Source organism: Pistacia vera, unplaced genomic scaffold (assembly GCF_008641045.1).
Source record: "Pistacia vera cultivar Batoury unplaced genomic scaffold, PisVer_v2 Contig1207, whole genome shotgun sequence".
Lineage (NCBI taxonomy): Eukaryota > Viridiplantae > Streptophyta > Magnoliopsida > Sapindales > Anacardiaceae > Pistacia > Pistacia vera.
The window spans coordinates 195096-215690 of NW_022195257.1; the positions used below are offsets into that span (position 1 = coordinate 195096).

Here is a 20595-nt window from a genome sequence, read left to right on the forward strand (position 1 = left end):
ATGATGCTTTGCTAGAGGCCAATCTTGATTGGTGTACGAAAACACTAATTGCTTGATGCTTAATTAGTTATCGAGACATTGCCGGCAAAGTGAAGAGCCTTTGGGTCACACACATCGAAGGTAGTTAAGCGAGAAATGGAAATGGAAGGACAATCTTATCCTCTAGCCGAAAAGGGTATTTTGGTAATTTGGGAGTCCGGGGGCATTTTCGTCATTATGGGTGAAAAGGGCACATTGGTAATTTTGGTTAGGGGTTGATGCCATTATCAAATTTATTGGAAGAGTTTTTAGCAAAATTGGAATCATATTAATTTTAATTAATATGGAGATATATTTAATTTTATTAAATATATATTAAAACCCGACTATTATATATATGTATGTATGTATGTATGTATGTATGTATGTATGTATGGATGTATGTATGTATTGATTAAATAAATATATTTACTTAATTAGTTTATATATGTTTATGGAATTAAATAAATAGCTTTATTTATTTAATTAAAGTATTTGATATTTAAATAGGATAATATCTCTTAGAGATGTTATCCTTTCCTTTTAGGATTAGTGGAATCCTTCCAAAATAGGGATTCAAGGATTGTAATCCTTATTGAATACCTATTTGGATTTACATTATAAAAGGAGGTTTTTAGTTTAAGTATGAGAATTCTTTTGGGAAATATAGTTGTATAAAATCAAGCTATTTTCTTTCTCTTGCTCTCTCTCCCAATTCATGCCAAAATCCCTAGCCACCCTTGAGTGTTTTCTCTCAATTTTTCTGCCACCTTCACTGTAAAATCCCCCTCCAGTCAGGTATCCTCTGAATATCCCTCAATGAGAATCCCAAGGATACATGTCTGGAGAACGAGTTGTATTCAGAAAAAACCAGTATAAGGATAATAATAATAATATCCAAAACATGCATATAAGATGTCACGCAGGATCCAAACTTATAATTTCAAAAACTTTAAGAATTTATCCGAAAATTACACAATCAAAACATATTTACAGGGTGGAAGCTTCCAAAGGTGTTTTACAAACATTTATCATTTACATTATTTACATCAAGATAAAAACATCATGATGACAATAAATCATCTCCTCTCACTTGTAGCCCTGCTATCTCTAGCATCATTCGCTTCTGGNAACCAAAGATACTCAGTTGATCGCGTTGGAACCGAGCAAGATGGGTGCATGACTCTGGGGTGTTAGTGGGGATAAACCCAAGTAGTTAGCACAAGATCAAAGTATATGGTGACGTTAGCCAATAGTGATAATAAAGAGGCGAGCTTTCTAAAGTGGTTCGGTTGAATCATAGACAATGCTACTCCACTAATTTTCATTAGGATGAGTGAATACAAGGAATCATAAGAACAAGTGGGACTGGTCCTCCCCCCCTTGAGGGTTTAAGTTTTGTATTTATATGAGGCATAATGACGGTCATTAGTGGGGATATGTTAGTGGAATTATTATTGTTAGCCTGGAAAATTCTTGGCAATTGAGTACATCAATGAATTATTACACGTAATCCCTGTCATCATTGTAATTAACTAGGGTTTGTCGGAAATGACTTGCAGGTTGAGGAAATAGCTGCAATTTAGAACATGGGGTTTTTCTTTGTTGTATCTAAATTCAACTCTGGATTTTTCTTGTAATGTTTGATGATTTGGTGGATTAGCTTCGATTTGGACAAGGTCCCATGGATGTAAGTTAAGAGTGATTTTAGTAGAATCATGTATATACTTGTGTTCTTCACGCTTCATGCTTATGTTTGTTGATTCACACTTAACTTGATAATGTTTAATCAACTTGGTAAAACCTTTTCCACCGTGCTTTAAAAATGGGTACCTAAACGTTGACTAGAGTTCATTGTTAGAGTAGGTGCCTTAAAGCCAATCATATTTGACTCTTCATAATATCATAGTTATCAAATAAAGACATTCTTCTATATCATATAAATCATATTCTTATATGATTTGATATATGTCCTTAGAGTGGTAGAACCATGACGATGGATGTAAAACCCCCCCTCCAATCAGGTATCCTCTGAATATCCCTCAATAAGAATCCCAGGGATACATGTCTGGAAAACGAGTTGTATTTAGAAAAGACCTGTGTAAGGATAATAATAATAATATCCAATACATGCATATAAGATGTTACGCAAGATCCAAACTTATAATTTCAAAAACTTTAAGAATTTATCCGGAAATTACACAATCAAAACATATTTATAGGGTGGAAGCTTCCAAAGGTGTTTCATAAACATATATCGTTTACATTATTTACATCAAGATAAAAACATCAAGATGACAATAAATTATCTCATCTCACGTGTAGCCCCGCTGTCTCTAGCATCCTTCGTTTCTAGTCTACCTGTAAAGCAATTAACAATGAAAGAGTGAGCGCTAATCACTCAATAAGGAATGATCCATTCCATTCTAAATGTTCTATTTGACCCTCATTTAAACATATTTGTTAACACACCACTTATCTTTTTCATCTAGCAATATTTCCCTTTTTTTTTTTTATTTCTATTTCATATGACTTTCATCATTTTATCCCATGGCTATATAAACATCAATGCATACACATACAAATAAGTATGTAAACATACTACACACACATACAAATAAGTATGTAAACATACTACACACACATTACATGTCATGATATAACATCTAAATATTATCTAACATGAGTATAATTCATCTCATGATGTAAATAACATCATAACTCATGTAGTGCAACTAAATGCATATGAAGCATTTAATGTGTAGTCGATTGGACTTCTCTTAGCATCTTAAACACTTCATATCATCGCCTCAAATTCATCTAGAGCTCATATCATCGGGAGGCGTGTTTACTCGTTATTTAGCATCTCAAGCATATATTCATCTTTCCTCAACCGGTATACGAGGATATGCTTATGCGTTTTCCATCATGTCTATATACATCTCCATCATGTCTATATACATCTCTATCATGTCTATATGCATCTCTAACATCTTATGGCATGTAAATACATATTTTGGTGAGCTTAATGCTTGTAATTCATCTATGGATTGTCAATCCATTTACATTACCTCTTGCTCACATACATCATCCTAAAACATGTATTACATTGCATCTTCATACCATTTCATAACATTAATCATGCATTGACATCATGACCATGTATATCTCTCAAAGATCATCTAACTAATGGGTAAACATTAGTACATGGCTTAATCACGTCAATATATAATCAATTCATAATCATAAAAATTAATTATGTTAAATCTTAAACTTTAATAACTAGAAGCTTATATTTCAGGCCATTTCCATCCATTTTTTAAACGAATTGGCTCTTGGCCTACACATAAAAGTTGTAGGGCTATCTCTTAAATTTCTAATGCTTCAAGAATCAACTCATTTCAATTTTTATAACTCAAGTTATGGTCAAAATACTGAAGCATGTTTAACATAACCCCAAGCTTACCAAATATGAATTTTTCATATTAAACTATGCCACATCAATTCCTATTGACAACTAACCAATATGTCAACTTATGGATCAAATAAAACTCCCCTTAATAGTCTTTAACATCTTAAAGGAAGTGTAAAATCTCATTCCCATAATCATCCATTATTGTTATAACATTGTAAGCTAATGCAAACAACACATCAACACTTCTAATAGCAAACATTCAACATCATGTGGCCTCCAATACTACAAGTTTTGCCACAATTGGCATCCACACTTCATTTTCTTCAATCAAACATAACAACTAATGAAACATAAATAGCAATAACTTCATGTATAATGAATTCAAGGCAATAAATAGAATAAATGAGTTCAACTACACTTGCCATCAACTAATTCTATGCCTTAAAGCCTTAATTTAAGGTTTCATAAAAATCTGCAAACCGTAGCATAATCCCTAAAGTCATGGGAGGTTCTTCCTTACATTTTTAAAGAATTCCTCCAACAAATCATTTGCCTTTGTCTTCTTTTACACCTTAATCCTAAATATATAACATTATACCTCAACATCTACTTCAAATCTTCAAATCACATCAAAACTAAGGTTTTTAATCCTTACCGTAAACCCTTCAACTTGAAGATCCAAGGCTCCTATCTTGTTCTCCTTGAAAAATTATGCAAAACTCCTTTAAAACTTAGAGAGAGAAGGCTTGTTTCATGGAAGAGTTGAGAGAAAATGGAAGAAAGTTGAAGAAATGCTCTCTCCTTTGGTTTGAACGAATTTCCTCTCATTTATAGGAAAATATTTCATTAATTTTCCAAAATTATACTATTGGAAAAATTATTCTATTGGCAAAATTATACTATTGGCCCAATTATTTTAATTGTATAACTCATAAGTCCTTAATTCTTCATATAAGGGCATTTTGGTCATTTCACACTAAACATAATTATTACTTAATTAATGCCATTAAATGCAATTAAGCCAACTCATCCTTGACTTTTTTAATGCTTATCCATAGGCAAAATGACTATTTTGCCCCTAATTCCTTTCTATGGATAATTGATTCATACCGTTCCAAATGAATTGACTATTTTGCCCTTAGTTAGATTTTATGGTTTTTAACATAAAATTAACATCTAAAGGACTATTTTGAGTTTGGAACATACCTTTGACATCTTGGGTATTACAAGGGAATCAAGTGTTTTAAATCTTGATTGTGAGGACTCTATGATCACATATGATGGTCATTCTAGAAATGTCCGTAGTCCTAGTATTATTTTGATCTAGGGCACATATAATTTGATAAGGCTCTCATAGAGTTAAACGACCCTACTGAAAGGTAGTGACATATCTCACATGTTAAAGTTGTTTAGTGATAACTTGGTGCAATGCGTGGGTGACAATTGGATTAACCCACTGAAGGATTCTATATGGATGGTAACCCCAGTGTCTATGAAACAAATCCTCTAATAGATGGTGGTGCATGTGATCCTTAAACTTTAGATCACCAGAGCATCTTGTTTACCTATTGGTGTAGTTTGACACTAGCCTAACATAATCTTATTTAGGGCTATAAGTACGGTAGTGATTGGCTGCATTGAGTAGTATATTGTGGCCATGGTGGATCAATATATAATTGATCACTCTTGGGTATAACAGAGATTTATCCCACGTCGCAATTTGGTTAAGTGGACATGACACATAAATCTATGGCCATAGTGGGATTGAGTCATCACTCAATCTAATTTTAATTTGGTCGTTGATCCGATAACAAGATATTAACACATTAGGATAACATCTGAAGTTGATACTATTTATATGCTTTAGCCTTAATCGTCTCACTACACACAGACCAAGATTGGCCCCTAGCAAGGCATCATGGCCACCCGATAGATTCAGATTCAGCGAAGTAACTACCTATCAACGATATGGTTACCGTACAATTCAATTCTTTCATCATCTATTATCTCATCGAGACCGAGGCACAAAAATAGTGTCCATCTTAGTTACTATATATATATATATATATATATTCAATTACTGGACCAATGACCAGAATAATAAACTAGATTGAGCAACAACTCAATCCGATTGTGGCCACGGTTTTTGTGTCATTGCCATTTACTGAATTGCGCCGTGAGATAACTTCTCCCGTACTAGAAAGTGATGAATCCTCTATCAATCCACAATAGTCTTGATACACTCCTTGATGTAGCTAATCACTACTGTATTGACAGCTCTAAATAGAACTGTGTTGGGCTAGTGTCAAACTACACAAATCGGTGCACAAGACGCTCCGGTGACCTCAAGTCTAAGGATCACATGCACCACCATTCGTTATAGGATTTGTTCCATAGACACTGGGGTTACCATCCATATGGAATCCTCTTGTGGGTTAGTCTAGTGAACTTGCCTACAATAAGCACCCATGTGTTGCATCAAGTTGTCACCAAACAACATTGACAAGTGAGATCAATCACTGCCTTTCGATAGGGTCGTTCAACACTATGACAGCCTTACCGTATTATTTGTGCCCTTACTTCAGAATAATACTAGGGCTATGGACGTTTCTAGAATGGCCACCATATGTGCTCATAGGGTTCTCATTATCAGGATTTGAAACACCTGATACCCTCGTCAGGATTCTACGATTCTAAGGACATATATCAATACATACAATATGATTTATGTGATATAGAATAAAATGCCTTTTATTGATCAATGAACATTATTACAAAGAGTGAATTCTACAATAATTGATTGGCTCTAGGGCACCTACTCTAGCTCGGATTGTGATGCATGTGGTCCTTTGACTTGATATCATCAGAGTGTCGTGTGTAAATATTGATATGATTTGACACTAACCTAACATTGTCTCCTTTAGGGATTACCAAAACGGTGGTGATTGGTTACATTGAGAAGTACACTATGGCTATGGTGGATTAACAAAGGAGTCATCACTTCTGGTTATAGGAGATCTTATCTCAGTGAGATATTTGGTTAAAGAACTATGATCTCAAATCCGTGGCTGCGGTGGATTTGAGTTGGTGCTTGAATCCAATTTTTTAGTTGTTAGATTCAAGAACAAAATATCGAACATGTCAAGGTAGCTTTTGAGGTAGACACTATTTATGTACCTCAAACCTTGACGAGATAAAAGATGATGATATCCATCAAATTGCACGATAACCATACCGAAGACAAGGTAAGCCTAAATCATTGATTCTTTACTTAATGGGGAATCATGATGCCTTGTTAGAGGCCAATCTTGATTGGTGTACGAAAACACTAATTGCTTGATGCTTAATTAGTTATCGAGACATTGCCGGCAAAGTGAAAAGCCTTCTGGTCACACACATAGAAGGTTGTTAAGCGAGAAATGGAAATGGAAGGACAATCTTATCCTTGGACCAAAAAGGGTATTTTGGTAATTTAGGAGTTCGGGGGCATTTTCGTCATTATGAAGAAAATAGCACTTTGGTAATTTTGCTAAGAGGTTGATGCCATTATCCAATTTATTGGAAGAGTTTTTAGCAAAATTGGATTCATATTAATTTTAATTAATATGGAGATATATTTAATTTAATTAAATATATATTGAAACCTGAATATTAAATATACATATATATAAATATATATGGATTAAATAAATGTATTTATTTAATTATTATATATATATATATATTTTTTTTTTATGGAATTATATAAATAGCTTTATTTATTTAATTAAAGTATTTGATATTTAAATAGGATAATATCTCTAAGAGACATTATCCTTTCCTTTTAGGATTAGTGGAATCCTTCCAAAATAGGGGTTCAAGGATTGTAATCCTTATTGAATTCCTATTTGGATTTACACTATAAAAGGAGGATGGTTTTTAGTTTAAGTATGAGAATTCTTTTGGGAAAAATAGTTGAATAAAATCAAGCTATTTTCTTTCTCTCGCTCTCTCTCCCAATTCATGCCAAAAACCCTAGCTACCCTTAAGATTTTTCTCTCAATTTTTCCGCCACCTCCACTTAAGCCATTTGATTGGTCTAGCAATCAATCTCAGGGTGATCTCTAGCTTGCCTGGACTCAATCCTATGTTGGATTGATAGCAACTAGTTGGAGAGATCCCGAGGAGGAACCGCCAACTGCGGTAAATCACATAACCTTGTTTGGTTAATCTTTATGTTGATTAATTTAGTCAAAATCGTGATCTTGGCTAATGGAATCATGACATGGCAAGGATTTTTTTTTTTTTTTGTTATTCTGTGCTTGCCACGACATGGTTCCTTCACTTTGCTCTCAAATTCTCTTCATAATTTTTTTGTTGAATGTAACGAGTGTTGATTTCTTGATCAATGAAGCACCAACAATCCTTTAGTGCCGCATTCACCAAGCTGCAAAATCAAAGAAAAGATCAAGGGAAGGTCAGACCTCTCAAGTCTTTAAAGGTGAGCACTCAACGTCCTCCAATGAGAACACTCCTTCGGCCCCTTAATCAATCTCAATCTCTCCTAATGCTAGTTCTTCGTCATCTGATGAGCAACCAACCAAGAGGAAGAAACACACAAAAAGCTCTCTTGCCAAACCTTTAGGTCACCTTTTTCTAAGTCTAGGTTTAAGAAAAACATTATGCATAGACCCATTGTTTGTGAATCAAATGTCAAGCTGTTTGATTTTTCTATTATTGCATCAATTGTGAGTGAAAGGAAATGGGAAATATATGTTGAAAATCCCATCTTCCCTTGTCAAGGCTTTGTATAGGAATTTTATGCAAACTTTAGGAAAGATCTTGACCAGGTTAGTTTACACAATAATCAGGTGTGTGTTAGAGGTACTTGGATGGAGTTTACTCTTGCTATGATTAGGTTTACACTTAGATTACTTTTTGTGGAAAAATCTGATGATCTGTTTGTAAAGCCTGAAGATTTGGACAATATGGCTAAAGACCTCACTGGTGGGTTTGTGACCACATAGCCAACGTGTGGCTATCTTGCTACCAATGTGTTGACCACATTCTACAAGACTATTCAACATCACATTAACCAATTGGTCACCATCTCATCACAATTCTTCCCTTAGATTAGATAAAGCCCAACTGATCTTTGGAATTGCCAAAGGGAAAAGAATTGACTTGGCAACCTTGATGTTCTCCAACATTAGAGTTGTTGCCGAAGCCAAAGTAAAGAACTTAGCCTTACCGTTCCCCTCCTTGATCCACAGGATTGTTGATTTTTATGGCCCAATAAAACAGTCAAATGAGACCCATCTTAAGATCAAAACAAAATCCTCTAAAACCATCAAGACCACAGTGTCTTTGACTGCCCCTACCATGGATGTCCCATCATCCTCTCATGTTGCTCTTGTCAAAACAAACAACTGGCAGTCTAGGATTCTTGACTTTTTGCAGGGTATTGAATAGAAGATTGATAATCTTCACACCACCTTGAATGCAAGAGTGGGTTCCCTAGAATAGTTGGTGAAAAACATTAAAATTGCACAAACTGATGTTCATGTTGATGATGATGTTGCTCTGAACGTGTCCATGACTGATGAAGATCAATAGAAATCCCTTGTTGTGTAATCTCTCACTAGGCAATATTCACTGACTATCCTATAGAGAGAATCCAGATAATTGCTAGCTTAAAAAGAGTGTTCGTCTAAATTTTTTATCCTTAATCCAGTTATAAAATACTATTACACAATGACTATTTCTCACATATATAAAATAATAAGAATCATTTTCTAATGAACAGGAAAGCATGAATATGTTTTCTAAATATTATTACTACCGAAAATACATACATAAATCCACATTAATTCCTTTACTGAGACAGTGTGTGCAACCCTCTCGCTAGCTTGATGTCTCCCGACTGCTGCAATCTAATACCTACAAAAACAAAGAAAGCAACGGGGTGAGCTATAAATACTCAGTAAGTAAATAAAACCTAACGGTGCTCTTACTCCACTGTCCTCGTTTCTGCTGTACTACTTCTAAATTTTTGCTTGCTTTCTCTCTTTATTCTCATGCGTACTACTTAGCAGTCTTCTATTTTTTTCTCAAATTTTTCTAGTGTTGTACCATTCTTTATCATTTCTCTTCTCTGTTAGATTACATCTTTCTATTTCCTTCTCTACTCAACGAATCACTAAGTTTCTTGCTATTTGACATGTTTCTAATTTCTATTCTTTTCTAGCATGTATCTAATTTCTGTTCTTTTCTCGTATATCTCTAATTTCTTTTCTATTCTCGTAGGCTTCTATTTTCTTTTCTTCTCCATTCTCATGGGCTTCTATTTTCTTTTCTTGGCTAGTTAGATACGCAATGATAAAATAAACTCTTTAACCTATGCATAAATGCATAAAATGCAATGCACATAAAATGTCTGATGCATATGCAAATGATCATGTTTGTATTTTTTCTGAAAATTCTTTTCTAATTCTTTATGAAATTCTTTTCTATTCTTTCTAAAATTCTTTCTGTTTTCTATTTCATATTCTAAAATTCTTTCTTTTTCTCTTTCTGTATTATGTTCTAGTTTGCTGATTGGACTAGGTTAAGGCATGGATTTGGAACCTTGGCCGTGTGAGCGTATTTTGAAATTCTTTCTGGGTACAGTCCTCATCCACATACACTTCTAACAGACTGTACAATTCCGTTTTCTATTCTGAGGCTGCTCACTAATGGCGGCGTGCATGTGGGAAACTTCTACATCTTTGTCACCGCTAACAAACGCATCGAATGCTCACAGGTTCCCTATCACAATAGCCCTTTGAAAACATGCTCTGTAAATTTGAAATATAACAACTAGATATTTTCCAATAATTTTAAAATTTATGAATTACATGCTATGCTATGTCATGTATTTATATGTTGTATATGCATGATCCCAAAATATGTGTCTGACTCAAGCATGTATTCTATTAATTCTAAAGCTTTTATTTCTATATTTTTTTGAAAAGCCCAAAGTTCTAATCTAATAACACGCTTAACTTAAAAAATTTCTATTTTATTCTTTATTTTTGAATTCTATGCATTGTGTGTACATACGCGATTCTATAATTTCTACATAATTATGTAATTCTTCAATTCTATCATGCTATGTAAAATGTATGCGTGCACAATGTAATAACTTCTTTCTACTAATATACTTAGAAAATATACTAAGGAAAACATACATACTTGTCAAAAGAAAAGTAGATGGACCCAAAATTTTCTTTTTACTTAACATTTAATTCTTTACATAATACAAAATACAAAATAATATGTACAAAAACTTTAGCAACGGTGGACAGTGGTGCCATGTCTCTCAGCTTCTTGACGTCCATCTGACCGCTTCTCATCTATTTCCTACAAATCATGGAAAAATAACGGGGTGAGCACAAAATGCTTAGTAAGTAAATCATCTTCTCTTCTATCTCCGTAACTTCCTCTTTGGTTCTTTCCTTACTTTATTCTGTCTTCATTCTTTCTTTGTTCTTTCTCTTTTCTTTTTATGTTTCTAATTCTCACTGTTCTTTTCTTTCTTTCTTTCTTTCTTTCTTTCTTTCTTTCTCTCTGTTCTTTCTTTCTTTCTGTTCTTTCTTTTTCTCTATTCTTTCTTATTGTCACTAACCATGAAGGAAATCATGGTAACATGCATGAATGAAATGCACATGTAGTAATGCATAGAAATGCATTTTCTTTCTTCTTTTCTATTTCTTATTCTGTTTCTTTTCTTTTCTTTCTATTCTTTTCTTGCTCACTCAAGCTTTCTCATTCTTTTCTTTTCTTGCTTGCTCAAGCTCTTCTTTTCTTTTCTTTCTTTCTTGTTGGCTCAAGCTTTCTCATTCTTCCTTATTCTTATTCTTTCTTATTCTTTCTTATTCTTTCTTTCTTATTCTTTGCCCATCGGACTCGGTTGATGCATGGATTCAGAACCCTAGCCATGTGAGTGAGTACAATCCTCATCTACATGCACTCTTGCGGACTGTACAAATTTTTTCTTCTTCTTAGGCCACTCAATTAAGGTGGCGTGCATGTAGGAAATTCTTCTTGGTACAGCCCTCATCCACATACACTCCTACGGGCCGTACAAATTCTTAGTCTTCTTATGCCGCTCACTTAAGGTGGCGTGTATGAGCGAATTTCTTCTTCTTATCACCCACAGGTTCCCCATCGCAACAACCTATTCTTTTCTCTTCTTTAGCACTTTTCTTTCTGTAATTCTTTAGTGCTTTTCTTTCTTTCTCTTTTTTCTTTCTTTAAGTTCTTATGCATATGCAAATATATGCATGTGGATGGCTCATGCTTATGTTTTTTTCTTAAGTGCAATTATGCAATGCATATATGCACTGTTGCACAAAATTAAGTTTTCTACTTATGCACATGCTTCTCTTAGGCATTTCATCAAACAATAAGCATGCATACATAATTTCTATCTTTAGTAAATCTCTACTTCTTTCTTAAACCATCCATAATTGGAGTAAAACTCCTTTGAATCAACACAAATCCTGGCTAGGAAAAACACTTCTAATATTCTACTCAAATTCTTTCTAAATGCAACCAAACTTCACTTGGTCACCACAACATCAATTCTACTTCTCATGGCTCAAATCTACTCATCAAAAGTCATCTTCTCATCAATAATATCATTCTCAACAATCAATCTCAAATTCGTAAGCATATACATGCATAATAACACATTTGATCACTTAAATCTTAGCTTAGGTTGGATTTACTTACCTTATGCTTGAGTAGTTCCACAAAAGCTCTCTATCTTTGTTGGATTTCTTCTTTCTCTCAAACCCTAAGCATAAACTTAATAAGAATCCAACACTTATACAAATTATTCTCATATCTAGAGTAAGAATCCTTACCTCTTGATGCTTAGGATTAAATCCCTATCAAAATCCAACCAAAATCCCTCAATTTCCTTAGCAAATTAGATGAAGAGTTGAGAGAAATAGAGAGTGGAAGTGGTATTTGGGTGTAGAGAATGGGAGGGTTTGTAAGGCTAAACCCTTATTAGCTCATATAAATAAACACTCNGTACATTAGTGGAGATGAACCATCCATAGACATTAATTGTGCATTGAGAAATGACTTAAGAAAGAGTAGAAAACTTTATGTAGGCACTTGTTCTATGAGTAGAGAACTTTGTGAATGCAACTACTCTAAGGGCAGGGAGAATGAGAAGTGCTAGAGTAGAATGAATGAGAAGAGTATTAGAGATGGGTTGATGCTTTGTGATCATCACCCGATAGTTATTAGAAACGGGTTGATGCTTTGTGATCGTCGCCCGGTTAGTTATTAGAAATGGGTTGATGCTTTGTGATCATCACCCGATAGTTATTAGAAATGGGTTGATGCTTTGTGATCATCACCTGATAGTTATTAGAAATGGGTTGATGCTTTGTGATCATCACCCGTCAGTTATTAGAAAGGGGTTGATGCTTTGTGATTATTACCCGAAAGTTATTAGGAACAGGTTGATGCTTTGTGATTGTCACCCGAAAGTCATGAAGAACGGGTAGGTGCTTTGTGGTCTCCACCCGATAGTTATGAAAACCGGGTAGATGCTTCGTGATCCCCACTCGGTAGTCACTAAGAGCGGGTTGGTGCTGTGTGAACTCCACCCGACAGTCATGAAGAGCACGATGGTGCTGTGTGAACGCCATCCGGCCGTACCTCCGGTAAGATAAGGCCATGACGTTTAATAGAAAGCAATAGAAAGTGTGAGGAAAGAATTAAGAGATTTACATACGGGGATAGACAGATAGAGGGTTTACTTACTGAGCATTATTTTGTGCTCACCCCATTCTTTTCCTTTGTGGATGCAGGAACTAGGCGATGATGCAGTCGAAAGGGCGTCGGCAAGCGAGGAGCAATAGCTACACTGTTTCCCCTGTTTTTGTCTTCTTAAATGGCATTTTGCAAATAATGCTCTTTGTGTATAAAGGACTTATTACATATAATAAAAGAAAAGTTTTGGGCCTATTTTCTATTATTATTATGCATTCATTGTACTAGTTTATAGCAGTTGTTACACTAACCCATCGAATGCTCGCAGGTTCCTCATCATAACAGCCCTCTGAAAACATGCTCTATAAATCTGAAATATAACTAGCTAGACATTTTCCAATAATTTTAAAATTTCTAAAATACATGCTATGCTATGTCATGTATTTATATGTTGTCTATGCATAATCCAAAAATACGTGTTTGACTCTAGCATGTATTCTATTAATTCTAAGGCTTCTATTTCTATATTTTTCTAGAAAGCCCAAAGTTCTATTCTAATAACACGCTTAACTTAAACATTTTCTATTTTATTATTTATTTATGAATTCTATGCATCATGCGTACATACGCGATTCTATAATTTCTCTATAATTATGTAATTCTTAAATTCTATCATGCTATGTAAAATGTACACGTACACAATTACATTATCTCTCACAAATTCTACTCTTCTATAATTCTATTAGTGAGATATTAAAACGACACAATTCAACTAGGGAATGAATTCTACATTTTGGGCAATCTAATTTCTTCTATAAAAATCTATGCCACAGCTTAGGTATTAAGTCTACTAACTTGCCCAATTATGCTACTAGATTTTCTCAAACTTATATGTCACATAATCATGTCATTAAACAACTCTCTAATATTTTTCTAATGTAACAAACATGCCTTGTACAACTTTCTAAATACAAATCTTAATGCCATAAATTTGCATTCTCTTACATGACCATTAACTTCAATTGTTATACATGCCCTTCTTTCTTCTTTTCTTTTGGCTACATTCTATACATTAATCTATATTGCCATATTAATCATTGTAAATTCAATCTAACATATGGCACAACATATATACTTTGGCTAAATTCTAATTTCTTTCTAACATTCTTAACTAAACTTTTGGCCAATACAACATATTCTCAAGATCTTCTAGCACAATTCTACAGCTTGTAATATATAATAAGGCATGAAAACTATACTCATACCAATCAATTTCTAAAATGGTCATGTATTTAATACATAAACCAAACTTCTATTTCTTTGATGTTTCTTTTGATATCTATACTTGGGAAAGCTTTTTTATTCTTTATACAATAAAATCACTTATTACATATTGCTTGTAACTAATCGCAAAACAAGAAACAACAACATACTCATTTGGCCAAGCCATTATTTGGATGATCTTTCTAATTTTAAGCATACAAGCTTGACAACTTATTGTGGCATATTGTAATATTATAATATAATCACCAATCTTTTACTATCATCAATACTACACTATTGCAATAGTTTAGTATGCAATTCTTGCCATCGCTTTTCTAAAGTCATAGGTTTCAAAACTCATAATTCAATGACTACATACAATATGCCATTCAAACTAATGCTAAAAGTTCAAGCAACTTGAACTATGCACTAAAGGCCATTCATTTCATTAAACTAACAAGTCTAATACAACCTTTTAACATCAATTCTTTCCTTTCTCAAATAATATCTTCAACGATATTCAACAAATTTATGCATGCACTTCTTTTTAAATTTTTATCAAACAATTTACATGCACATACAAGTACTTGGTTGGCCACACTTCCACATCTCTCCAAATACCTCAAAATTGGAACAAAACTCACCAAAAACTCAACTCCTAATCTGGCCGAAAGCATCATTCCAACATTCCATCAATACTTCTTCCATATTTCATCTATAATTCGCCAAATCATCACATACAAATGAACTATCTTCATGGCTGAACTTTTACACATCATTCAAGCATTTAAATGGCCAACAATTCTCACCATACATCATATACAACCATACAATAATCAACAATTACAATTATGGCTCAAAACAAGGTTTCAGTTTGATTCACTTACCATTTTTCTTGCAAGAATCCTTTTCTTTGCTTCCTTTGCTCACTTTCTCCATTAATTCATGCTAAAACACATAAATTCATGAGAACTCATACTTATAAAACACAAATCACAAACTTTTGCTAAAATTCTTACCTTAGAAAGCTGTAAAATGAACATATATTCACTTAGGCATGAATTCTCATGTAATTCTCCTGGACGACTTTGAAGAAATGGAGGAAGAAGGTGGCTGGTGTTTTTGGCATGCAAAATGGTTTGGGTTTTTTCAATTGAAGTCTTATAATTGAATATATATATATTCCCATTTTGCCCTTGCACTTTTATGATAATCTCAATTATGCCATACGTGCATTTATCGATATAACCTCACTTTCAATAGATTTAATACATGTTCTTGGTCATTTTCACTTCCTATCATAAACTCTAATTATGAGTGAAAAGACCATTTTATACTTATGCTTTAATTTCTTCCTATTACTTTACAAACACGTATTTATCTCGGTATCACATCACGTGTATTTTTCATAACCTTTCTACCACTCTATTCCCATGGCTAGCACACTTAATACATTATATTTATCGCACTCACTTTTCACTTGAACGCGTGATTCTATGTGAAATGACCATTTTGCCCCTATCGAAACCTTTATGGAATTCCTCTATAAAACTAGTTAAATATATTCACTATGACTATCAAATCATCCTTACCATATTTCTAAATGTGGGTATTACATGTTGATCAAAATGTCAATGACTCTGATAACGAACAAGGGCAAGCACATATTGATCTTGTTGTTGTCTTTGATGCTTTTGTTGTTAATGATGTTGAAAATGAAGAACAACTCCAACCTGATGTTGCTCACATGGTTGATCCTAAAATCGATCAACATGATTTTGAGGAAGAAACTCTAATAGACACTTAAATTGAAGATATTCCTCCTACTGAGCCTAACCTTGATGTGCCTCCTACCATTGGTTATCTTGAACCAGTTGAGACAATTCCACCACAATTGTCTATTTCCTCAAGTTCTCGTAGCAAAAGAAAGACAAAAACAATGGTTGTGAGAAAGGTTCCGGTGAGGAGATTGAACGGATGTCTAGAGGCAAACGTTATGAATTAAGAGGGGGAGTGAATTATTGAGATTTTGTTGCTGCTGCTTTGCTCTTTGTTTTTTCTTGGATGATGGAGTTGGTGGTGTGATGACGTGTTGTTGATGTGATCACACTAAAAAGAGAACTCTTGGAAATTTTTTTAATTTTCTCTTGCAGATTTTATTTTGTAAAGCTGAATTTTCTCCTTTGCTTGTTTAGTTAAATTGCGATCTAATCAGTTTATGTTTCTTATGGTTGAATATTTTTATGAATTGATTTTTTTTTTTTTTCTGATGGAACTCATTGTGTTTGTTGATACAGAGATCCATGCAACAAATTGTTTGATTTTTTTGTTTTGCATATTTGAATCTTGTTTGGCTCTAATTTTGTGAACTGAACTAACCCTTATTTACTCCTAATTGTTTATCTCTTGTATGTGAGTTGGTGTATTTATTTAAGGGGAGTTTACGTTGCGAGGGGGAGTTATTCAGTTCTGTTTGTGTATGACTTAGTGCAAATTTGTGTATAGATGAAAATGTTAAGTCTTTGTTCAAGTCATTGTGGTTTTTTTTCCAACTTATCTTATATGCATCGTTGTTTATGGTTTATGAGATTTGTTTACGTTGGATTGTTTCTCACTTGTCTCATGTTATTTGGTTATAGTTGTGTTGAGATAGGTGTGTTTGTGAAAAGATTGTGCTTTGTTCATAAGTTTGACAAAGGGGGACATTGTAAGTATTTTGTCAACTTATGAGTTTAGTGTGGTAACACTAGCCTAGTTAGTAAATACAGGTACGGCAAAAAAAGGGTACGGGAATTTTACGGGTATAATACGGCAAACGGTGAAAAATATGTTTATAAAAATTCGGCTATAAAATTCGGATACGGAAAAAATATGGTACGGGTATATACGGGTTTAATACGGTGCATTGTCAATAATACGTTTTGAAAAATACGGCAATATCAATCTTAGTTTTAACACTTTTATGGACTCACATAACATTTAAATGCAAAGTATTCAACATTTCAAGGGTATTACATAAAAGAACCAGAAATACAAGATACTAAACAAAACATTTTCATCACCATTCAAGCCCAGAGGCACTCTTTTTTCTTTCTGTTTAGCTGGAGATTTCAATAGACTTGACCTCAGGTTTCTTCTCTTCCTGTTTCGGCACAGTCACAGTAAGCACACCATTCTCCATGCTAGCCTTGATCTGATCCATCTTAGCATTCTCCGGCAACCTGAACCTCCTCGTAAACTTCCCACTGCTCCTCTCAACGCGGTGCCACTTATCATTCTTCTCCTCGTTCTCTTGGCTCCTCTCTCCACTTATCTGAAGAACACTTCCGCCTTCAACCTCGACTTTCACTTCCTCCTTCTTTAGCCCTGGAAGATCAGCCTGGAAGACGTGAGCTTCCGGGGTCTCCTTCCAGTCAATTCTGGTGTTGGCAATGGCTGAGGTGTCGCGTGCAGATGAGGGTGCATTAGCAACCGTGGTGGTGAATGGGAAGCCTTCAAAAGGATCCCAAATGTCAAGAGAGAAAGGGTCGAACACGTTGCTCCTGCGGCCACCGAAAAGACTTAGAGCCATTGTGTAATTTCTAAGTTTTTCGTTTGTGTATTATAAATTCTTGCTTTATTGATGAAACTGATTGTACTAAGTACGACTATATATAGCAAGCAAAAGAGGAGTCTGGTACATTCACGGCTTTCTTAGGAAATCTTTATCTAAACAGAGAAACGGAGAGAGTTCTGTAAGCTTCTACAGTTTTCTTTTTTCATGTCTCTGCAACACGCCAACACCGAAACACTAGTGCCATCACTCATCTTCTTGAGTCGGTTGCTTAAAGCTGAAAATGTGAAGATTTGAGGAAGAAAAGCTGAAGAAGAACTGAAGTAAGGAAGAACCGAAGAAGAACTGAAGAACTGAAGACCGAGATCTGCTTTAATTTTTAGTTAAAAACCCACTAAACGACGTCGTTTTGGGGGTGACCCTTTTTTTTTCAATTATTCGCGAATTATACGGGAGGGCTTAAAATACGCGTATAATTCGACAGAATTTATAAAATTCGTATACGTGTATTTTATACGCGAATTATACGGTTGTCCGTATAATTCGCGTACAATACGCGTTTTTACTAACTAGGAACACTAGTCTTGGTGTGGGGACTTCATTTTGACTCATGCACTATCATTTTAGTTTCAATTCCAATGTCATGACTCTCTATCAATGTGACCACACTCAATTATTTATGTTTTCATGTATGTCATATGGGCACATCAGAGTTTGTGTGATGACACTCATCTGCCAGATATTTTTCATACACATGTTGCGCTTTTTTTTCAATGATGCAATTTTATTCTTGGCTAAGATATGTGTTTGTGGTCCATGTACACTTGTCATTGTTCATAAGGTGCATTGGAAGATTTGTTTTGCCTTGTCCATGGTGCCAACAAAGATTGTGTGAACTTTCCTAAAAGGTCAAAACCAAAAAGCAATTTATTGGCTGCTTTGTCTTCTAGCATTGTGCGCATATTTTCCACATTTTCTCTTTGTCAATGCATTTTGTTTTGCAAAGCTTGGATATACCTCTGTATCTTATTTGAATATTTGTTGAGGTTTTTTTTTTTTTGGACTAGGTTTATCGGCTGAAAACTGAGTAAAATGGGGTATCAGCCCTAAGTGGCTTTTTGCTCGTTTTGTCATCAGGTTTTCAACAAGATTGAGTATGTTGTTTACCTAACCTTAGTATTGATTAGACGGAAAAGAAAACACAAAAAAACTGGTCCTTAATTCACTCACAATAGAGATCCATTATGGGCTAAAAAAACTGAGTAAAATGGGGTATCGGGCCTATGTCACTTTTTGCTTGTTTTGTCATCAGGTTTCGACAAGATCGAGTCTGCTGTTTACCTAATCTCACTATTGATTACACGAAAAAGAAAATGCTCAAAAATCAGTCCTCGATTCACCCACAATATAGATCCATTACCAACTAAAAACTGAGTAAAACGGGGTCTAAAATTACCTTGTTAACTCTCCTTTGTTTGAGGTTTTTTTTTTTTTTTTTTTTTTTTTTTTTTTTTTTTAACAGGTTCCAATGGTTGGCTTGGAGGGGGAGTTCAAGCTGCTGAAGCTGAAGTGCTTTTTCGGCATTGAACCTTGAGAGGAGCTTAAGGGTGACCAGATGGTTTTGTGGAGTGAAGCTAGCTATGCTGGCTTGATGTTCAACCAAAGAGTGAAGATTGAAGTGTTCAGTAAACAAGGAGTGTTTTGCAACCAGTACTTGTCTTTAGCTTTGTATTTGAACACATAAGTTTTTCATTGTGGATTAATTTCTTCTGGACTTGGTCCTATGAATGTAGGCAAGTTGTCGAACCATGTAAAAATGAGATGTGCTTTTTATTTTCTGTCATGGATGATTTACTTATGTTGATTATCTTTTAAACAACTCATAAAGCACAAAATGAACAAGTGAACCTATTCCGCTTAAGTTTTAACAACTTGTAAAAGGTTTAAAACTTTAATTCACTATTACAAAAAATACATAATAGAAACCTAACCCTTTTGGACTTACCCAAATTAGTCGCCGTAGGCAGACAATCCATTAAGGCTAAGAAAAGTATACACAATACCCAACATTCTCTCAATTATAGAGACATAATTGTTAGTAAAATATTAATATTCCTGAACAGTTATTAAGTCTATAAATTAGGGACAGTAGATATTTTTCCTCCACAAATGCTTAATCGTATAAGTAGTTGATAAAACCCATGCGCAAAATGTTGAAGAGAGGAATTAAGGTGCTTAATCAGTTGAAGAATGAAGGTGCTTTAAGTGTTTGTATTAGATTGCTATTCTGCTTTAGCAAAGTTGGTTACATTTGTTAAGAAGGTTAACAGTGTTTACTAGTTTTGTTTGCAAGTCAACACTGTTAACCTTGGCGGTATCTTTGTTAAAATTAAAAAATCATGGCATTCTAACATTGTTGCACTATTTATCCCATGGAGCCCCACATCATAAGCTCAATAGTTGTTGATGTTTTTTTTGTTGAAAGTATTATATTCTACTTGTTCCAGTTTAATTTTTCAGTGTACCTGCCATTTTTTTGTTTTATTTATTGTGCATTTTTCTGCCACATAGTCGTCTTTTGGTCTAATTATTT

At 34.3% G+C, this 20595-nt stretch overlaps 1 protein-coding gene across 1 annotated transcript; it reads right to left on the bottom strand.

Annotated features, from left to right (window-relative positions):
- Nucleotides 1–17511: 17511 nt before the first annotated feature.
- On the bottom strand, nt 17512–18055 carry LOC116112850 (18.1 kDa class I heat shock protein-like). The gene has a single exon (XM_031398980.1). It carries the CDS (start codon nt 18018–18020, stop codon nt 17547–17549), a length of 474 nt encoding a protein of 157 aa, XP_031254840.1. The 5' UTR covers nt 18021–18055; the 3' UTR covers nt 17512–17546.
- Nucleotides 18056–20595: the final 2540 nt, after the last annotated feature.

Bases quoted from the DNA above. Each gene is read 5' to 3' on its own strand.
- LOC116112850 (XM_031398980.1), bottom strand. From the start codon at position 18,020: ATGGCTCTAAGTCTTTTCGGTGGCCGCAGGAGCAACGTGTTCGACCCT.